We start from the raw sequence: 16,235 nt of genomic DNA, 5'->3' as shown, positions 1-16,235 counted from the left end.
CGCCTATAACGTCACGGCGCATTCACTCACCGGCCGTCGCTGACGCCGCTCTGTGTGTGGCACACGCAATCCGCCACGATACGGTCAGTTCTCTCTCGACCACCCCCTCGTGCGCGCTGTGGCGCGCATCCACGCGCTTCCCTCCTCTGCGTCTCCTGCGTGATCTCTCTCGGCCGCGAGATACGCGTAAACCCCGCACTATCCGCAATCCTTTACCCTCTACGCGTCGCGGAGTGAATTTTCGCCCCTGTGTGGTGTCCCGGAGCGACTTTGTGAAACTTGAAAGCCCAGTGTTTACTCGCGCGGTGTTTACCCGGTAGTACATGCGGCGGGAGTTAACGCGGGATCTCTCGTACACCCTGAAAGTGTTCGCAATTTGCGCTTACCGATTGTTTTGGTGCGGTGTCCCAAAAACGTGTCGCGCATGTGTAGCGCCAAAATACTTTTGGGAAAACTTGTCACGTGAGACGCATCACCGACGCCGACGTCGACGCCGCGCCGATGCCGGTGGTTGCTTCTTTTGTGATCTCTTCGCCATACGGTGGGTGATAGTGAAGAATCAGCTGATCGCTGATTTGATTTAAAGGCGCAGTGCTTCTTTTTCGTATATTCTTTTTCTCTGTCTCCGTTCTTTTCGTGGTGTTTAATGATGTTGAAGATTTTTTTAGTGTTGCAACAGCGTGTCTTCGCTTGCCAGTTGTATGCGTGGGACTAATGTGATATTAGTGTATCGAACTTTTGCAAGTTCAAATTTCATCTTTCTTCACAGTACAAAGATCTCATCGTTTAGCTTTCTATAATATGTCGAAATTATCTTCATTACGTATCTCTTTGTTACACATACTTGTTTCTCTTAAATCGCGATATGTTTCTTCTGCGATTTTTTTCTTAATGCAATTTTCTTTTTCTTTAATTAACGGAGTGAGTGCCGGAGTAAGTGTAGAAAATTCCTGTTTTTCTAATTTCTTTTTATACGTATTCGTTACTGTTCCTTTTTCTTCGTTTCATCTTTAACTCTTGTCTTAGCACACATATAGGTAATCACAATAGTGACGTATTCATTGTTCTGAAAACGTCTTTCCATTCTTCCCGCGCAAATTCCCGCGTCGTCGTTGACCATAGAATTGCGCGCCGAACGGATCCTTCGCAACCCCTATCGTACCTCTGGAATTCTGTGAGAATTCCATGAGGCTTGCAAGATGACCTTCGCAGATATTGTTTGGTGATGTGACGATGATAGATCCATCGTATATTCCTGCGTGCTCTGGATTGCTTGTGACGCGAGTGCTCAGATCTAAAATATAAATTGCATTGATGGTGCATTGTCTTTCCGTACGTGTTTTTCCGACTTTGAAGTGATGTTCTCTCTGCACGACTTTGAAAGTTTGAAATGGCGTTCTTTTTACACGACGAATAAAATTGGTGAACGCGCGAACTCGATAATTTCAACGAGACTTCTTGAGTACATTGCTCGTGTTTCGGAAGGACAAGGCTTTTCTCAAGTTCTATGCCCTCTCACTGGCTCGGAGAATTCTAATTTGGAATTGAACGGATTGTATTAACGAAGAGGATTTGTGTCCTCTCTCTATACGCCAAGAGATTGAACTCACGAGATCTAATCGTGGAGATCTATAAGAGTTCCGAGTGGAGATCGGACCAGTCATGCGAGACCGATGCTTTAATCCTCTACTAGCAGAATCTATTGTTTGGATTTGTGTGATGATCGCATCCGAGCTTCGCTGCATACCTGGTATTTATGATTGTAAGCCATGAGTCAATTTCAAATGGACGTTTATGATGCTATCAGTAAATTGTAAAGTAGTCTACATAAATTTTCAAGCATAACATGTGTGAACTCTGACAAAAAAGAACGAGATTAAAAAAAAGATATTATGCATAGTCATTTATGCGCCTTTTTTTTCAATGAACGCTCGTGTGATTGAACGGAGTTGTGTTTCTTATATTTAACAAGATAGATTTTGTTATTTTTCAAGAGAAAGGCTTGATATAAATATATACATGATTATTATTATATTTTCACCTATTATATTTTTGTCAAATTCAACGAAGCTGCAATTTGTGATACATCGAAAAATATTTTTCGGCAATTATTGGACAATAGTACGTTTTGATCGTTTGAGAAAAAGAGAGTTGGTACGGTTCGGTCTGTAAAGAAATGTATCCCCTACATTTTGAACAAAAAAATTCTAAGAAATGTTTTAAAATACGGAAATGTAGAAAATCCATATATTTGAAGAAGCTGTATAAATAAATATAAATTCTTTTAATCTTTGATAATAATAGTTTCTTCAATGTAGACTTGTTATTTTCTTCCAGATTGTTTTTCCAGATTTATAATTTAATAATGATTCGCTTAGAAACGATAGCAATATGAGTTGCGACAACTTTCTCACATATATATCTCTTAGATATCAAAATTATGATAAGGGTAGGAATCTGATCTTCTTGTCTGGTTACCGGATTATCGTGTATTTCTATTATGAAAATTTCAATTTTCTGTATATACAGTTGTCCATCGTGATCTATTCTTAGGATGCTGTTTCATTTATCCATTTTTATTGTACAACAAAGGTTGTAGGACAGAGAGGTTCTCGAATCCCTCTAAAATGCAAAGTCATTTTGTAGATTTTCGTCGTACCATAAATTTTTCAAGCCTGTTGATTGGCTATAGTATAGAGCAGGCCTGTTCAATTTGAGCTTTAGAACCAAAAAACGCAGTCATCGACGCAAAAAATCAATGAGTAAGATTTCGAAGACTGTAAAGTATTGATACGCATTTGAGCGACGCTTATCAACACTTTACAGTCCATGAAATCTTACATTGATTTTTTTTGCGTCGATGACTTTGCATTTTAGAGATGACTTTACGTTCCAAAGCTCAAATTGAACAGGCCTGCTTTATACTATAGCCAATCAACAGACTTGAAAAATTTATGGTACGACGAAAACGTACAAAATCTTCTTAGACTACGTTCCATTTGATGCACACAGCATTCTTGGAATTACTCCATTCTTGTTTATCAAATGTAAACAAGAATAAATGGTGCTCACAGACGTTGTAAATGCCAAATGGAATGTAGCCCTAATGTACACTGTATACTCACACTCAAGCTAAACCTCAAGTCGAACCTAGAGATGAGCTTCGAGCCGAATTTCTTCACATGTGCGATCGAGATTCGATTCGAATGTGGACGCAGAGAATAGTTTCATTGTTCGCGAAAATCGCGGGTATCCAGTGTGTTCCTTCTTTTCCGTATAAATCGTTTGATGAGAAATTCCGGATGTTATGCATCGTTACGATTAATAGTTCGTTCGCGTATAACACACAACGCATCTCGTCGATATGCGGATGCGGAAATAAAAAAGGAAGATGAAGCGTGGCCGAATAGAAGAGGAAGAATAACTGGTTAACGTAAATCCGCGCTTTTTCCGAACACGTGCGAGTTGACAACAAACTTGCGGAGAGTTTTCGACGGCGCACAGTGACGTATCCTGGCCCGGCGGTTCCCTGGGAGAGCTCCATGTGAATTACGAACAATGGGAAAGAGAAAAGTATTTTTCTCCTCTCGCACAGAGTACTTCTTGTCAAAGAAAAATAACGGGTTTTTGAGTGTCGCTTTTGCCGATTTTATGTTCACTGTCGTGAGTTAAAAGCCGTAGTAGTCGAAAAACCAGTTCAGTTACTTAATTCTACTGTGTGACATTAGCACCGCAATCCGATTCATGTTCACAACGCTCATGAGCGTCACTTGTCCTTGTTTAACATTTAATAAACAACAAGAATAAAATAATTTTTAAACGTCATAAACTTGAATCGGACTGCGGCCTAGGATTCGTTATTTATTTGTATTTTATTGTTATTTATAGTTTATGTGCCTATCTCGTTTATTAATCGTAGTTTGTTGTGTGCTTACCTCAATCTTCTACGAGAGGGACTGTTTACGATGGCAAGGGTGCTTGGCAATTAATTATCCGATGGTATAGAGGGAACACTTTTATTAATTGCTCATTTAGCACCGATAGTGTCAGTGATTCTGACGGTGGATGATTGACAACGCAGGGCGTAGATGAAACTCCTCTACTCCGTTCTGATATCACGATTCTATTTTCCGAGATTTTTGAAGTCGCGCGGTACCTACTGTCGAGATATTCGTTTCACGTAGAAGCTCTTTCGAACGCAAATTGAGCGGGAGAAGTCTCCTATTTCACATGCGGTGTGTTTGCGTTTTCTTTACCCCGCGCGATTTTATTATTTTTATCGTTATTGTATTATCGCTGGCGTAATTGCGACCGGAGTGATTTATCGAGCGTGTATCCGTAAGTGGGTTTTTCACTGGATGCAGTTTATAATCGAAGCATATGTGCAAATGACGTGATGTTGAAGAGGTGTACGATCGTTCCAGGTCGCGTCGTCACGCGCCTACGTACGTGTGTCGCCTTTTGCATTAATTACGTTTTAATTATAAAATAAACGCACGAACGCTACGTCATTCGTTTCAATTCGTGTCGCGTACAGACAACTAGAGAAACGTATAGAAACTCAAGGGCCATCCGTTCCGTTAGAATTGCATGCAAAACATACCTGTATGTTAAATAGTGTATTTTATTGACATAGAGGGATGAGAGAGAGAGAGAGAGAGAGAGAGAGAGAGAGAGGGAGGGAGGGAGAGAAGAAGGAAGAGAGTCATTGCACCAACTAATTAAAAATGAATTTGCAATTTTGTTAAGTACAGTTCACATTATGGGCACCTCATCGACCTACTTTGAAATTGTATATTTATATAAAAGCATTACGATTAAAGAGAAAAAACAAAAGTCTCACTCGTATCTGTCTAACGTGCCTCCTCGACAAGTTTACGAATCGCTGCAATTTAATGGATGATTGATAGAGATGGGTTACTCTCGTGAATTAGTGTCTTCTAGCAACTCTCCAAGAATTAGACGGATGCATTGTCAGTCAGTGATCAGACATGAAGAGCACGGATAAACTTGATTAATCTTCCAAATAAATCGTACAATTTGTTAATTGTTCTTCTTATTCGTTTGGAAGTTGCAAACGGATAATTACGATCGACATTTTCGGTATCGTGAAATGTTCTCTTATGTTTTCACGTGTCGATTTAGAAAATTCCTCTCCGACACAATGAATATTGGTTATAGAAAGCATGGAAATTAATCGTGATCGCCACTTGTTACCCCTTTTTACCAAACACGAAATTATTAATACACTAAAAAAAGAGTTTGGTAATAGCTACCAAATGTTGAATGAAATAATTTCAATCAAATATTTTGTTAATATAACCAAAAATAATTTTACTTTTCTATAAATATTTAATAATTATTAAATCAAATGCTGGTTATATTATTTTATATTTGGTAATACTTACTAAATATTTAGATAAGTAAAATTATTTTTGGTTATATTAATTTAACATTTGATTGAAATTATTTCATTAAACATTTGGTAGCTATTACTCTTTTTTTTTACTATAGCCAAACACATCCGACTGTCGATGAAACGAGTACTAACGTTAAATATTTGGCAGGTAAATCGCACGAAGTGTGACTCCATAATTATCGCATATTCGGCTAGAAGAGAGTTGCTAGAAATAATTAATGAGTGTACCATCTCGGAAGCAGCACGTATCTGATGATTGTGTACTCAGTGACGATAATACCAGCATAACACTTCCAGTCTTTGTAAAATCGTATTCCCAACACGGCCGTTACCTTTTCTTATTCAAAAGACGAATATCTGTCACATTCTATACGAGACATAGATTGAAACTATTCCTGCAACAAATCGCTTTGTAACGGTTTAGCTTATCTTACTTGTATTTTGTTAATTTTTCTTTAAAAAAAGAAAAAAGAAAAAATATATTTATGGAAACCGAGATAGATTTCCAATATAATGTCACAATCAATTAAACAAGTGAAAATGAACCGATATGTTTTATTTAAATTTATTATCTATTGTTTATTTATAATTGAAAATGACGTTTTATTTTATTTTTATTTATTACCATAAATATCACCGTGCTTCAGTGGTCGAATTCATAAAGACGCATATTGAGGATAGTAAAGAGGTTTAAATTCCCATATTTATGAAAACTACCAACCAAAATAATTGATTAGAGCAGTGATATCAGATTGTAAATGTTTACAATAAGTTTACTACATATGCATATGGCAAGGATACGCTATCAACAGACACTAAAACGGGTCCACATCTATATGCGCTTCATAGGTTCGTTATATATTGGTGTGTGTGCTATAAGCGTATCTCCTGTAAACGTGTTGTATTTGCAGTGTTGCATCAGTTGTTTAGGTAATATGTGTGGAAAGCGAAATGGCCGATTTCGCGCCACATGAGCAATAAAAAGTCTTTAATGATTTAAAATGTTAATTTTACACCGATTTATTATAAATGGACTTGTGGGATATGGCCATGAAATATGTAAACAGTAAAGTAACACAAGTGGAAAAATATAATCCCATAAAATTGACACACGGTAATCAACAACATCCGTACGCGATACGTTGACTTTCATCTCGAACATGTAAAACACTAATTAATAATTACTCTTATTATTGTCGTGAGCGCACGTCTGTGGATCCTCCGAAACTTCGACGATAAGTGGGTGGGGAAAAGAACAGGTCACTTGGAAACTTTCCTTCGAAAGGATGACCTTCAAAAGAATAATGCGTTGTTAGGTACCTGATTTCCTGTTTATGCTTTCCTTCTTCTTACTTCATCATCTCTTCTTTCCTTTATATAAAGCTATGCTAAATTCGGACCTAGATCTCAGATGAAGAAAGAATTGGCTAATCGCATTGGTCATGTAACTGAATTATTCAAATGTGGTTTATTAATAATCGCATAAAGTAGTTACGGCAGTGTCACTGCGCTTGGTTTAGCGCCGAGACACTATCGTGTTTCCAGATTCTTTCTCTGTCCGAGATTGTACCAAGAACCAGTTTTTCGCATCGTGGACGCTTAAGAGAACCTATTTTAACCGAATCCTTTTCACATTTTCAAATTTTAGAAAAACTGCCAGAATAGCAGCAAGGCGTCAAAGAAGGGAAACGCAAAGGTAGTTGGCACCATAGTACATACGTGGTCACGTGTGTGCGTGCATGGCAAAGATAGACTTACGCAGGACCACAAAGACGCACGAGAGAGAACGGAGCGGGACAAGGTGGCGGCTCTGCTAACTCATCAGCTTCCGGCGGTAACGGCGGAAGAAAAATGTCGAGCGTCGGGAACAGTCCTGACAGAATGGCTTTGCAATCGCACTACTCCTTACGATGGCACAATCATCTCGCCCACATACAACGGGCGTTCGAGGAGCTGCTGCAAGCGGAGATGCTCGTCGACGTGACCCTGATCTGCGCTGACAGCAGCGTCAAGGCACACAAAGTTGTCCTCAGCGCCTGCAGGTAAGTAAGCCTTAAAAGTAGAATTTCTTTGCTGAATCTTATTTTAAACTTTTGTTCCTTTTTATTTTCAACACGATGTCACTGACTAACAATAATAAGTGAAAATGAATTGATATGTTCCATTTCAATTTATTGTCTATTGTTTATTCATAAAAATATCTGAAAATGACGTTTTCTTATTATTTTATTTTTTATTATTGCGATATAATTATCATCACGTGTCTCATTGTCAGTGGTCGAATTGGTAAAGACACTCGTCTCTGTTAGTAAAAAGATTCGAGTTCGAACCTTACTTTGGGTGATTTTTCACAATAATTTCTTTGCAAGATGCTTATGAGCATTATTATTAAATTGGCGGTATATTATATATAAATTTAATTTATTCTGATATTATTTCCAGCTTCAATTAACGCCGACCGAATTCGATCGACTCGTATTTATAGAACTGAAAAAATATATTCAAAATTTAATATTATTGTTATTATATTTAATATATTATTTTCTATTATTATTTAATATTATTAGGTACTAAATTTTTTACTAAATAAGGCTCTTTTCCCTTATTTGTGACGATCAACTAAATTTTTATTTTCAGTGAATGAATCAAATCAAAGAGAAATTATTATTATATTATTATTATATTTGGAACAATTATTTTTATGTTCGCTGCAGTTCTACAAAATGAAACATCCACGTGTTGTTTTCGTTATTTATAAAGAACAATTTTTTTTATGCAATAAAGGAGGGTACAAATTATCAAGGATTTCGTGACCACTCATCGTTTTATTTCTGTGTCTTCTTCTGTATTTTTCTTCGTAGAAACCGAAAATAATCATTATAATAACGCCAGACTTAAGAAAAAATTGGTACACATCGAAATAAAATGAATAAAATCCTCATTCGCATTGTTATAAAATTACTATCATTATTATGGTGGGATTATTTTGTAGGCAAATGGTATCCCGTTTGCCTACAAAACGATTGCTTACAGTATCGTTTGCCTGCATCACTTTTGCCGACAGTTCGTTTGCACACAAAAATTATTGCCTACATGCACTTTTACGCACAAATAAAAATTTTAGAAACAGAGTTACATTTGCCTACATGTATTATTGCCTACATGTATTATTGTCTACATGTATTATTGCCTACAAGTATTATTGCCTACAAGTATTATTGCCTACAGCTCGATTGCCTACAAGCACTTTTGCGCATAAATAAAATTTTCAAAGACGAAATCACATTTGCCTACATATATTATTGCCTACAGATCGATTGCTTACATGTATTATCGCCTACAGCTCGATTGCCTACATGTACTATATTCTCTACTTTAAAAACACAAATTCTCTGTTTTAAAACAAATTCTTTGCTTTAAAACATAAATTCTCTGCTTTAAAAATACAAATTATTTTCTTACTTAACTTAACTATAGTTTTATATTTGTGCGCAAAAGTGCTTGTAGGCAATCGATTAGTAGGCAATAATTTTTGTGCGCAAATAAATACACTATCGGTAAAAGTGATGTAGGCAAACGACACTGTAGGCAATCGATTTGTAGGCCAGACAAAAGGAGCCATCTCCATTATTATGTTTCAATAATTTATTTATGAAATTCCAAATTGAATCAAATGCGAATAATATTGCACTACAAAACATTAATTAAACTATATTTTTCATTATAACATTTGTTATATCGGTACCGTGCGATGCGCAACGCTTGGAGTGGGGGAAACGGTACCGAGATGACAAATGTTATAATGTGAAAAATATAATCTAATTAACGTTATATGGTGCAATATTATTCGCACTTGATCCAATTTGGAATTAATTTTATAAATAAATTGTTGAAACATAACTAACAGTGATTTTATAACAATGAGAATGGGGATTTTATTCATTTTATTTCGATGTACTAATTTTTCCTTAAGTCTGCCGATATTATAATAATTATTTTTGATTTCTACGAAGAAAAATACATAAGAAAACATAGAAATAAAACGATTCTCGAGTGGTCATGAAACTCTTGAAAATTTGTATCCTTTATAAAAATGATACACTATACTCACGTTGTTGTAAGTAAAATTCCTTCTCTCGATAACTAAAAAAAAGAATGCTTGCAGAATAAGAAATATTAATTCGACGGCAAAGGTTTTAAAGCTTTCTAAATTCTCTCATCGCCTTTGCCCATGTATCTATTGACAATAACTTCCTACACTGCTTGCCTTTCTAGCGGTTCTTCGATTAAAAATAATTGGTCAAGTTTTATTGATCAGCGGAAGTGTATAGTGTATCTTAAAGAAGCGACGCGCATTGAAAACCGAGAATGGTTCTTGCACTCGGCAGGTCTCTCTTATCCGAAGAAAAATTTCTTCGTCGCTTCTTACCTTCGTGGTTTACCGGGTAACTAAGTGCCGCCTCGTACCGTCTACACGTTACCACAACGCTCTTCTCGCTTCACGCGAGACGTGTGACGTAAAGTTGACAACGAGCGAAAGTCTTGTACCATCTGATTGATTCGCCGTCGCTCGATCAGGGAAGGAGCGCTAATCCTTGCGGTGACTTTTTGCCCGCGGTTTCTGGCTATCGTTCTGTCTTACTGAGCGAAGACATGCAACGTTTCACGCCTGGGACGCATGTAACGTTGCAAATATCGCGGTGCAAAATTTTCCGCGATTGTGTCGCAACGTACTTAGCGCAAATACATGGTGGATCAATCAAAATGGAAAAACGCTTTCTTTTGCTTCTTTTTTTGGATTTCCAAATTTTAAAAGAGAATGACCTAATCGTAATCGTATGGAGTCGTTTTCCCTATGTTACAGTCCTTTCTTCGAGAGAATATTCGCTGAAAATCCGTGCAAGCACCCCGTGATCGTGCTGAAGGACTTCTCGCATCATGAATTGTCCACTTTGGTGCACTTTATATATCGCGGCGAGGTGCAAATCGCCCAAGAGGAGTTACCGGGGCTGATGAAGGCCGCGGAATGTCTGCAGGTGCGTGGGTTATCGTCATCGGAGCCGAGACCGGTGTCGACGGAACCCAGGCCATTGTCGTTGGCGTCAACGCCGACGCGCGATCTCATTCTGGCTGGATCACCAACGCCAGAAGTCGCACGACACGGTACACCGGAAGAGGATGAAAACGCGTTGGAAAGCACAGCGGATATGAAACCTATCCTGCTTCCACCAACGAGGGACCATCAGGCCAAGTCGCACATTGGCCACATGAACTTTGGTATCCGCGAGAGTTGCGGCTCGCCGTCAATGCCACGTCGGAAACAGGCGCGTCCCCGCCGACGATCCGGCGAATTGTTACCACAAGATCTGAGCAGACGCTCGACCCCACCGGTCAGTTCGAGTCCATTGACGAGCGTTCTTAATCTCAGCGGTCAGCACCAGGCGCAGCAGCAGCAGCTATTGCTGCAGCAATCTCAATATCATCAACAACACTCGATTAACAACGCACAGAACCAGCAGCAGCAGCAGCAGCAGCAGCAAGAGGACATGGCGGAGAATCTCTCGATGAAGAAACCTATATCGCCGAGTGGACTAGATCAGCATCATGTGAAGACGGAGGGCAGTGAAGCGACGAGCAGTCCTCGCGGCTCACCGCTCACAGGTACGAGTCTACTACATCATCCGGATGGGCCTGTACCAGACATCCCGGCGGCCGTAGCGGCAGCTGTAGCGGCAACTGTAGCATTGTCGCTACCGACAATGCCGACGTTGTCGCTGTCGCAACCGCATCCTCCCGAGTACCTGACAAGCCTCAGCCAATGGCTGCCCGGGCATCCTCAAAGTCAACTGCCGCCGCCGCCGGCTCAAAGTCACCATCCACGCGAGGACAGTCCGCATGGTTCCAGCAGATCTCATCCGTATCAACAACAGCAGCAACAAGAATCAGCTTTGCCGCGACGTAGCGCTATGGCGATGTTCACACCGACATTAGACGGCGTGACAGCTCTAGGCGGCGGACTTTTCTCGCATCATGCCACCACGTATGACAGAGGCATCCTCGCGGATTCGCTGCTTACGGATAATTTCAAGCCAGAAGCGCTGCAAAATCTCTTCGGTACTCCCAGTCTCGGCCCTCCGCCCGCTAAAAAGGCAAAAAAGCATCGTAATGATGGTGACGCGCCACGTAGATGGACCGATCACAACACTCGAGCTCTCGCGGTTAATAGGCCCAAAGGGCAACACAGCGCTCCGCGAGGTGGACCGCCAAGGTCTTGGACGAATAACGAACTTACATTGGCTCTGCAACATGTTTGGGAAAAAAAGCTAACCACGTCGCAGGCTAGTCGTATGTTTGGTATTCCCTATAATAGCTTGCTAATGTACGTGCGTGGTAAATACGGGAAGAGTCTAAAGCTTGAGCAATTACGTAGGACTTGTACCGGCACCAATAACTCTGAAATCATGAATAACAATAACATCAAGCCCGTCCAGCAGTCCGCGCAGATGAGCCACGGGCTCACCGGTCTGCCGCTGCAGCATCCGGGGGACAACAGCGGCTATCCCCATCGTGGTCTACTCGGCGGCAACATGCCGCAGCCGCAGGGCTACTATCCCGCCGATTATGCCACCGCGTCTTTTCCCCTGGTGAATATGGTGCATATGTTACCTCCGAGCGAGCAGAAGGCCTTTGAATCCGCGAATTCGGGCGGCGATGGGGGCGGGGGTGGGTGCGTAGGAAGTGGGGGAGGGGATGGAAGCGGCAGCAGTGGCGGTGGTGGCGACCTGACGAACTCCCAGACCAGCGAAACACCATCCCCCATTGTTGACCACCATCATCACCAGGAGTCGTCGATGCAGCCGCAACCAACGCAATCGACGCCCGCTTTGCTACAGCAGAACGGTTCTGATTAGGATTCAATAGGACCGTTTGGCTAGAATGGTACGTTCTTGTATGTTGATGTTAAGCGATGATTGATTTGTTACCTTTGCCCATTGAGGGCTGAGCAGATAGTCGATTAGTCCTTTGGCTGCGAATATCTATATCACAATCGGTCAGTGATAGACCTGGTTATAAACTCGCGTTAATTCGCGAACGTATGTCGCAAATGTGATTATTTAGCTAATTATCTTGAGAAAATATCTTAGGAGATTTGAGATTGAGAACTTTTCTAGAGATACTGACATCTGCAAAATTATCGCCTTCGTATCATACACTCACATATATAAAACTCAAAAGTTTATAAAACTTTCAATATACTTTTCGACTAAGAAATATGCTACAATTCAAAATTGATTTGATTTTTCTTAAAATATGTCGTTAAGACTCGTGCCTACTGAAGTTGATCGTGTCAATCAATATACTGATTTCTATTTTTTTGTAAAGAAGAAGAAACCAATATGTTGATCGGCATAATTGGCTTCAGTGGGGAGAAGCCTTTAAATATAAAAATTTATATAAGCGATATGTATATTTTTATATTTTTATATTTAAAGGATAATCTCCTCAAAGCTAACGCTTTTATGGGATTCTAAGTTATCGTTGAAATAGTAAATAAAAAAATATTTTAGATAAAATTTTTGTGATTTTTTTTATATAATTTATGACTGTGCGTATTTATATTTTCCAAAATTAAAATATTTTTAAAAATCTGTAAAATAATTTGTTTTGAAATAAATTATAAAATAACTTTATCATACATGGATGTAACTTTGACATAAAATTATCTTTCATCTTAATTTATAGAAAAAGTTTAATTTTTTATAAAAGTAATAATAGAAAAAATAGAGATATGTTGAAAAATATGAAATAGTTTATTCTTGGATAATTTAATTCTTGGATAGATTATTTTTGAATAATTTATAACTCTAGAATGCTATCAATAATAAATTTTACATATCGAGATATTGAGTGTTAAGCTATGCTTTCAATAGTCATCAGGAGGTTCACTCTGCCATACTAAAAGCTAGGACAAATGGTAACAAGCTTAAAAATTCAGTCCGTTTTATATCAGTTTGTACTCCTTAATGTGATCGCTATTATAGTTATAATAGAGTGTGAGAAGTGATTCCAATTTTTAAGCAGTTTTGTGTTATAATATATATTATAACACATGTTAAACATATGTGTTAAGCACGTGTGTTAAGCATATGTGTTTTAAGCAATTTTGTGTTATAATATATATGTTAAACATATGTTTTATTGGTAAATGTTAGGGGATGTTAGATTACACACTCTCTCCCCCAAATTTTCAAGATTGAGTTTGGTAGTGCGCTTGTTCTTTTTTCTTTTTGAATTAATAATTAGGTTATTTGTGTTTATGAAAATATATTTTATCATCAAAAGTGTGAAACGTTTCAAAATTGTTTGTTACATTAATTAAGAGTGGCCCATATTTCCTTGTATATATATTAATGTGTAATAATACTGTTATCATTCAATATCGATAGCGTTCTAGGTAATACCGTTAGATTTTGGTACTTAACAATTTCAAAGAAAATTAAATCAATTTCAGACAATTTTTTTATGACGTATTTTACTTACTTAAAAAATATATCATAAAAGCAGCAAGTAACACGTTACTTGTAACGCCGTTTCTTTGTTGATTGTTATTTTGTTATAATAACGATTTGGTAATGACATTGTGAATTTTTTATGACGATAATGCTCTAACATCAGAGTTAGAAAAGTCAATCGTTACTCATTACAATGAGTTGAAAAAGTCGTTTGTTATTGGAAAAAATAACTCCTAATTAGTAACGCGTTACTTTTTACTCGTTATTTATTACTTTTTTCAGTAAGTAACGCGTAATGATGACAAGTTATTTTTCGAAGAGACTTTTCTAATCTTAGCACAACCTTAGCGTTTAGTTAGTTAGCGTTACCGCTATAAAAAATTACAACATTGTCATTAAATTGTTTACTGTAAAAAGTAACGACAAAGTAATTGAAAAGTAACGTTTGCCAACCCTGCATAAAAGCAATACAATAGTTAGAATACAACTAGAACTGAGGGATCCATCCGTGGATCTTGGATATTTTGAGAAAATAGTTTGATGCCGCAGCCAAAGGGTTATTCGCACGATAGTTAATTAAGAGACCCCTCCGTGAAGTTTTTCATCGCACGGGGGTTATATAGATTTACACGCGCGCGATTCAACATGAGACACTATCCTTCACAAGACTGACTTTTACCAACCGACTCGCAGCTCTCCGCAGGGTATACTCTCGATGTAACATTCGAGCTTTGCTCAATCCACGCTTAAGCGCCATTAACTGCTCTCCGCTCGTTTCTGTGCTTGCCACTTGGGTTTCGTTGCTGTGTCTTTCCTCCGTCGGTGGTTAGACCGCGTGAGATTTTTGCCGCTGTCAAGAAAAATACTCAAGAGCTCTTTGTCGGATGTCGTTCATATAGTTTGATTCTCGATGAACATAATTTGAAAATTGATTCTTAGCAAGTATTTATTCGACAAATTTATTTTCCAAAAAACATCTCTTTAAGCAGATAAAATTAAAAGTAAAATTTTCGTTCATCAAAATTGAATCTTGGTAACAAAATCTTCGAGCGTATGTTCCGCCTTTTACATTCAAGTTTGTTCAGTCAGACTCGTTGACGATACGTCACATCGTCTTGTTTTAATGTCGTCCTTAATCGATTCTTTCTTGGGAGATGCGAATTGAAGATTGTCTTTTCGCGAGAACGAAATAGCATCGAAAACATTGCGACGCGATCGCGAGACAACTCTCAGCGCCACTGCTATGTAATAGTTCCTGTTGCAAAAGTGATCATGTACCAAATAGTATTTGCTAACGGCTGAACAAAGTACGATGCTACGACTTGCGATCGTCGGGGAAAGCTCGCACGGTCCGTTGTTAATATAATGGGCGTTTTGAACGGAAAATGACGATTATGGTTACGATAGATAAAGAATCTGAGATGAGATGAAACGAAACTTTTTTTAGTGGTGAGATCTATGACGACTAATTAATGATGACACATCGAGAAGCTCGTTTCAAATCGCTGACTTGAAGAAAGAAAGGAAAAAAATATATGTTATAGTTGGAAAAATTGTACAAAATATAGATGAAGATACAGACTAGATATTACATATTGAATGTTTCAATATAAAATTACAAAATTGAATATAATTCCTTTCTTATTATTGCAACATGAATTGTTAGTTAATTTGCAATTTTCGTTATATTTATTATATAATAAAATATAAACAACTGATTATTAACATTATATCTAAATTAAATTAAATTTTAATAATAATAAATGAAGAATCTTGAACAATTGAAGAAACATTTCAGTGCTTGAAAAATGAAATTTAGCATTTAACAAATTATTTTGAAGATGTTACATCTAAAAATAATACCAAAAACATATAAAAATTTATAAAAATATAAAAAAATATACAAAATATATAAAAATATATAAAAATTTTAGAGATTGTTTTATTATTACAAATATCTGTGTAAAATTTGAGCATAATTCTTTTATTGTTTAAAAATTATTTAATTATTTCCATTAAATATAAAAATTATTTCCATTTATTTGATTTTTTCATTTATTTGATTCTTAAAATTGCGTTTTGTAATACTTATTTGCAAATTTGATGAGGAAATAATATTAAGAATTAAATCAAATTTTATACTAATTAAACAATAATAAATATTCGTGTAAAAGTCTATTTAGATTCACTTACTCGTTTAAAAGTTATTATCTAAAACTGCAGAAAAATATAATCATTTTGCTGTATAAAATCATTATAAGACAAATTATTTGTCATTTTGTTTTGTGCAGTTGGCTTCAAAG

At 37.5% G+C, this 16,235-nt stretch overlaps 1 protein-coding gene across 1 annotated transcript; it reads left to right on the top strand.

Annotated features, from left to right (window-relative positions):
* Nucleotides 1–7,270: 7,270 nt before the first annotated feature.
* Nucleotides 7,271–12,330, top strand: lov (BTB/POZ domain-containing jim lovell protein). Its single transcript, XM_018447291.1, has 2 exons — nt 7,271–7,461; nt 10,284–12,330. Exons 1-2 carry the CDS (start codon nt 7,271–7,273, stop codon nt 12,328–12,330), a joined length of 2,238 nt encoding a protein of 745 aa, XP_018302793.1.
* The last annotated feature ends 3,905 nt before the right edge of the window (nt 12,331–16,235 follow it).

The sequence above is a fragment of the Mycetomoellerius zeteki genome, unplaced genomic scaffold (assembly GCF_001594055.1).
Source record: "Mycetomoellerius zeteki isolate Tzet28-1 unplaced genomic scaffold, Tzet1.0 scaffold20, whole genome shotgun sequence".
NCBI lineage: Eukaryota > Metazoa > Arthropoda > Insecta > Hymenoptera > Formicidae > Mycetomoellerius > Mycetomoellerius zeteki.
The sequence above is the reverse complement of the archived record's forward strand: the minus strand, read 5'-3'. Positions and strand labels throughout refer to the sequence as shown.

Bases quoted from the DNA above. Each gene is read 5' to 3' on its own strand.
- lov (XM_018447291.1), top strand. From the start codon at position 7,271: ATGTCGAGCGTCGGGAACAGTCCTGACAGAATGGCTTTGCAATCGCAC. The intron at 7,462-10,283 runs GTAAGTAAGCCT...CCTATGTTACAG, and splicing joins GTTGTCCTCAGCGCCTGCAG to TCCTTTCTTCGAGAGAATAT.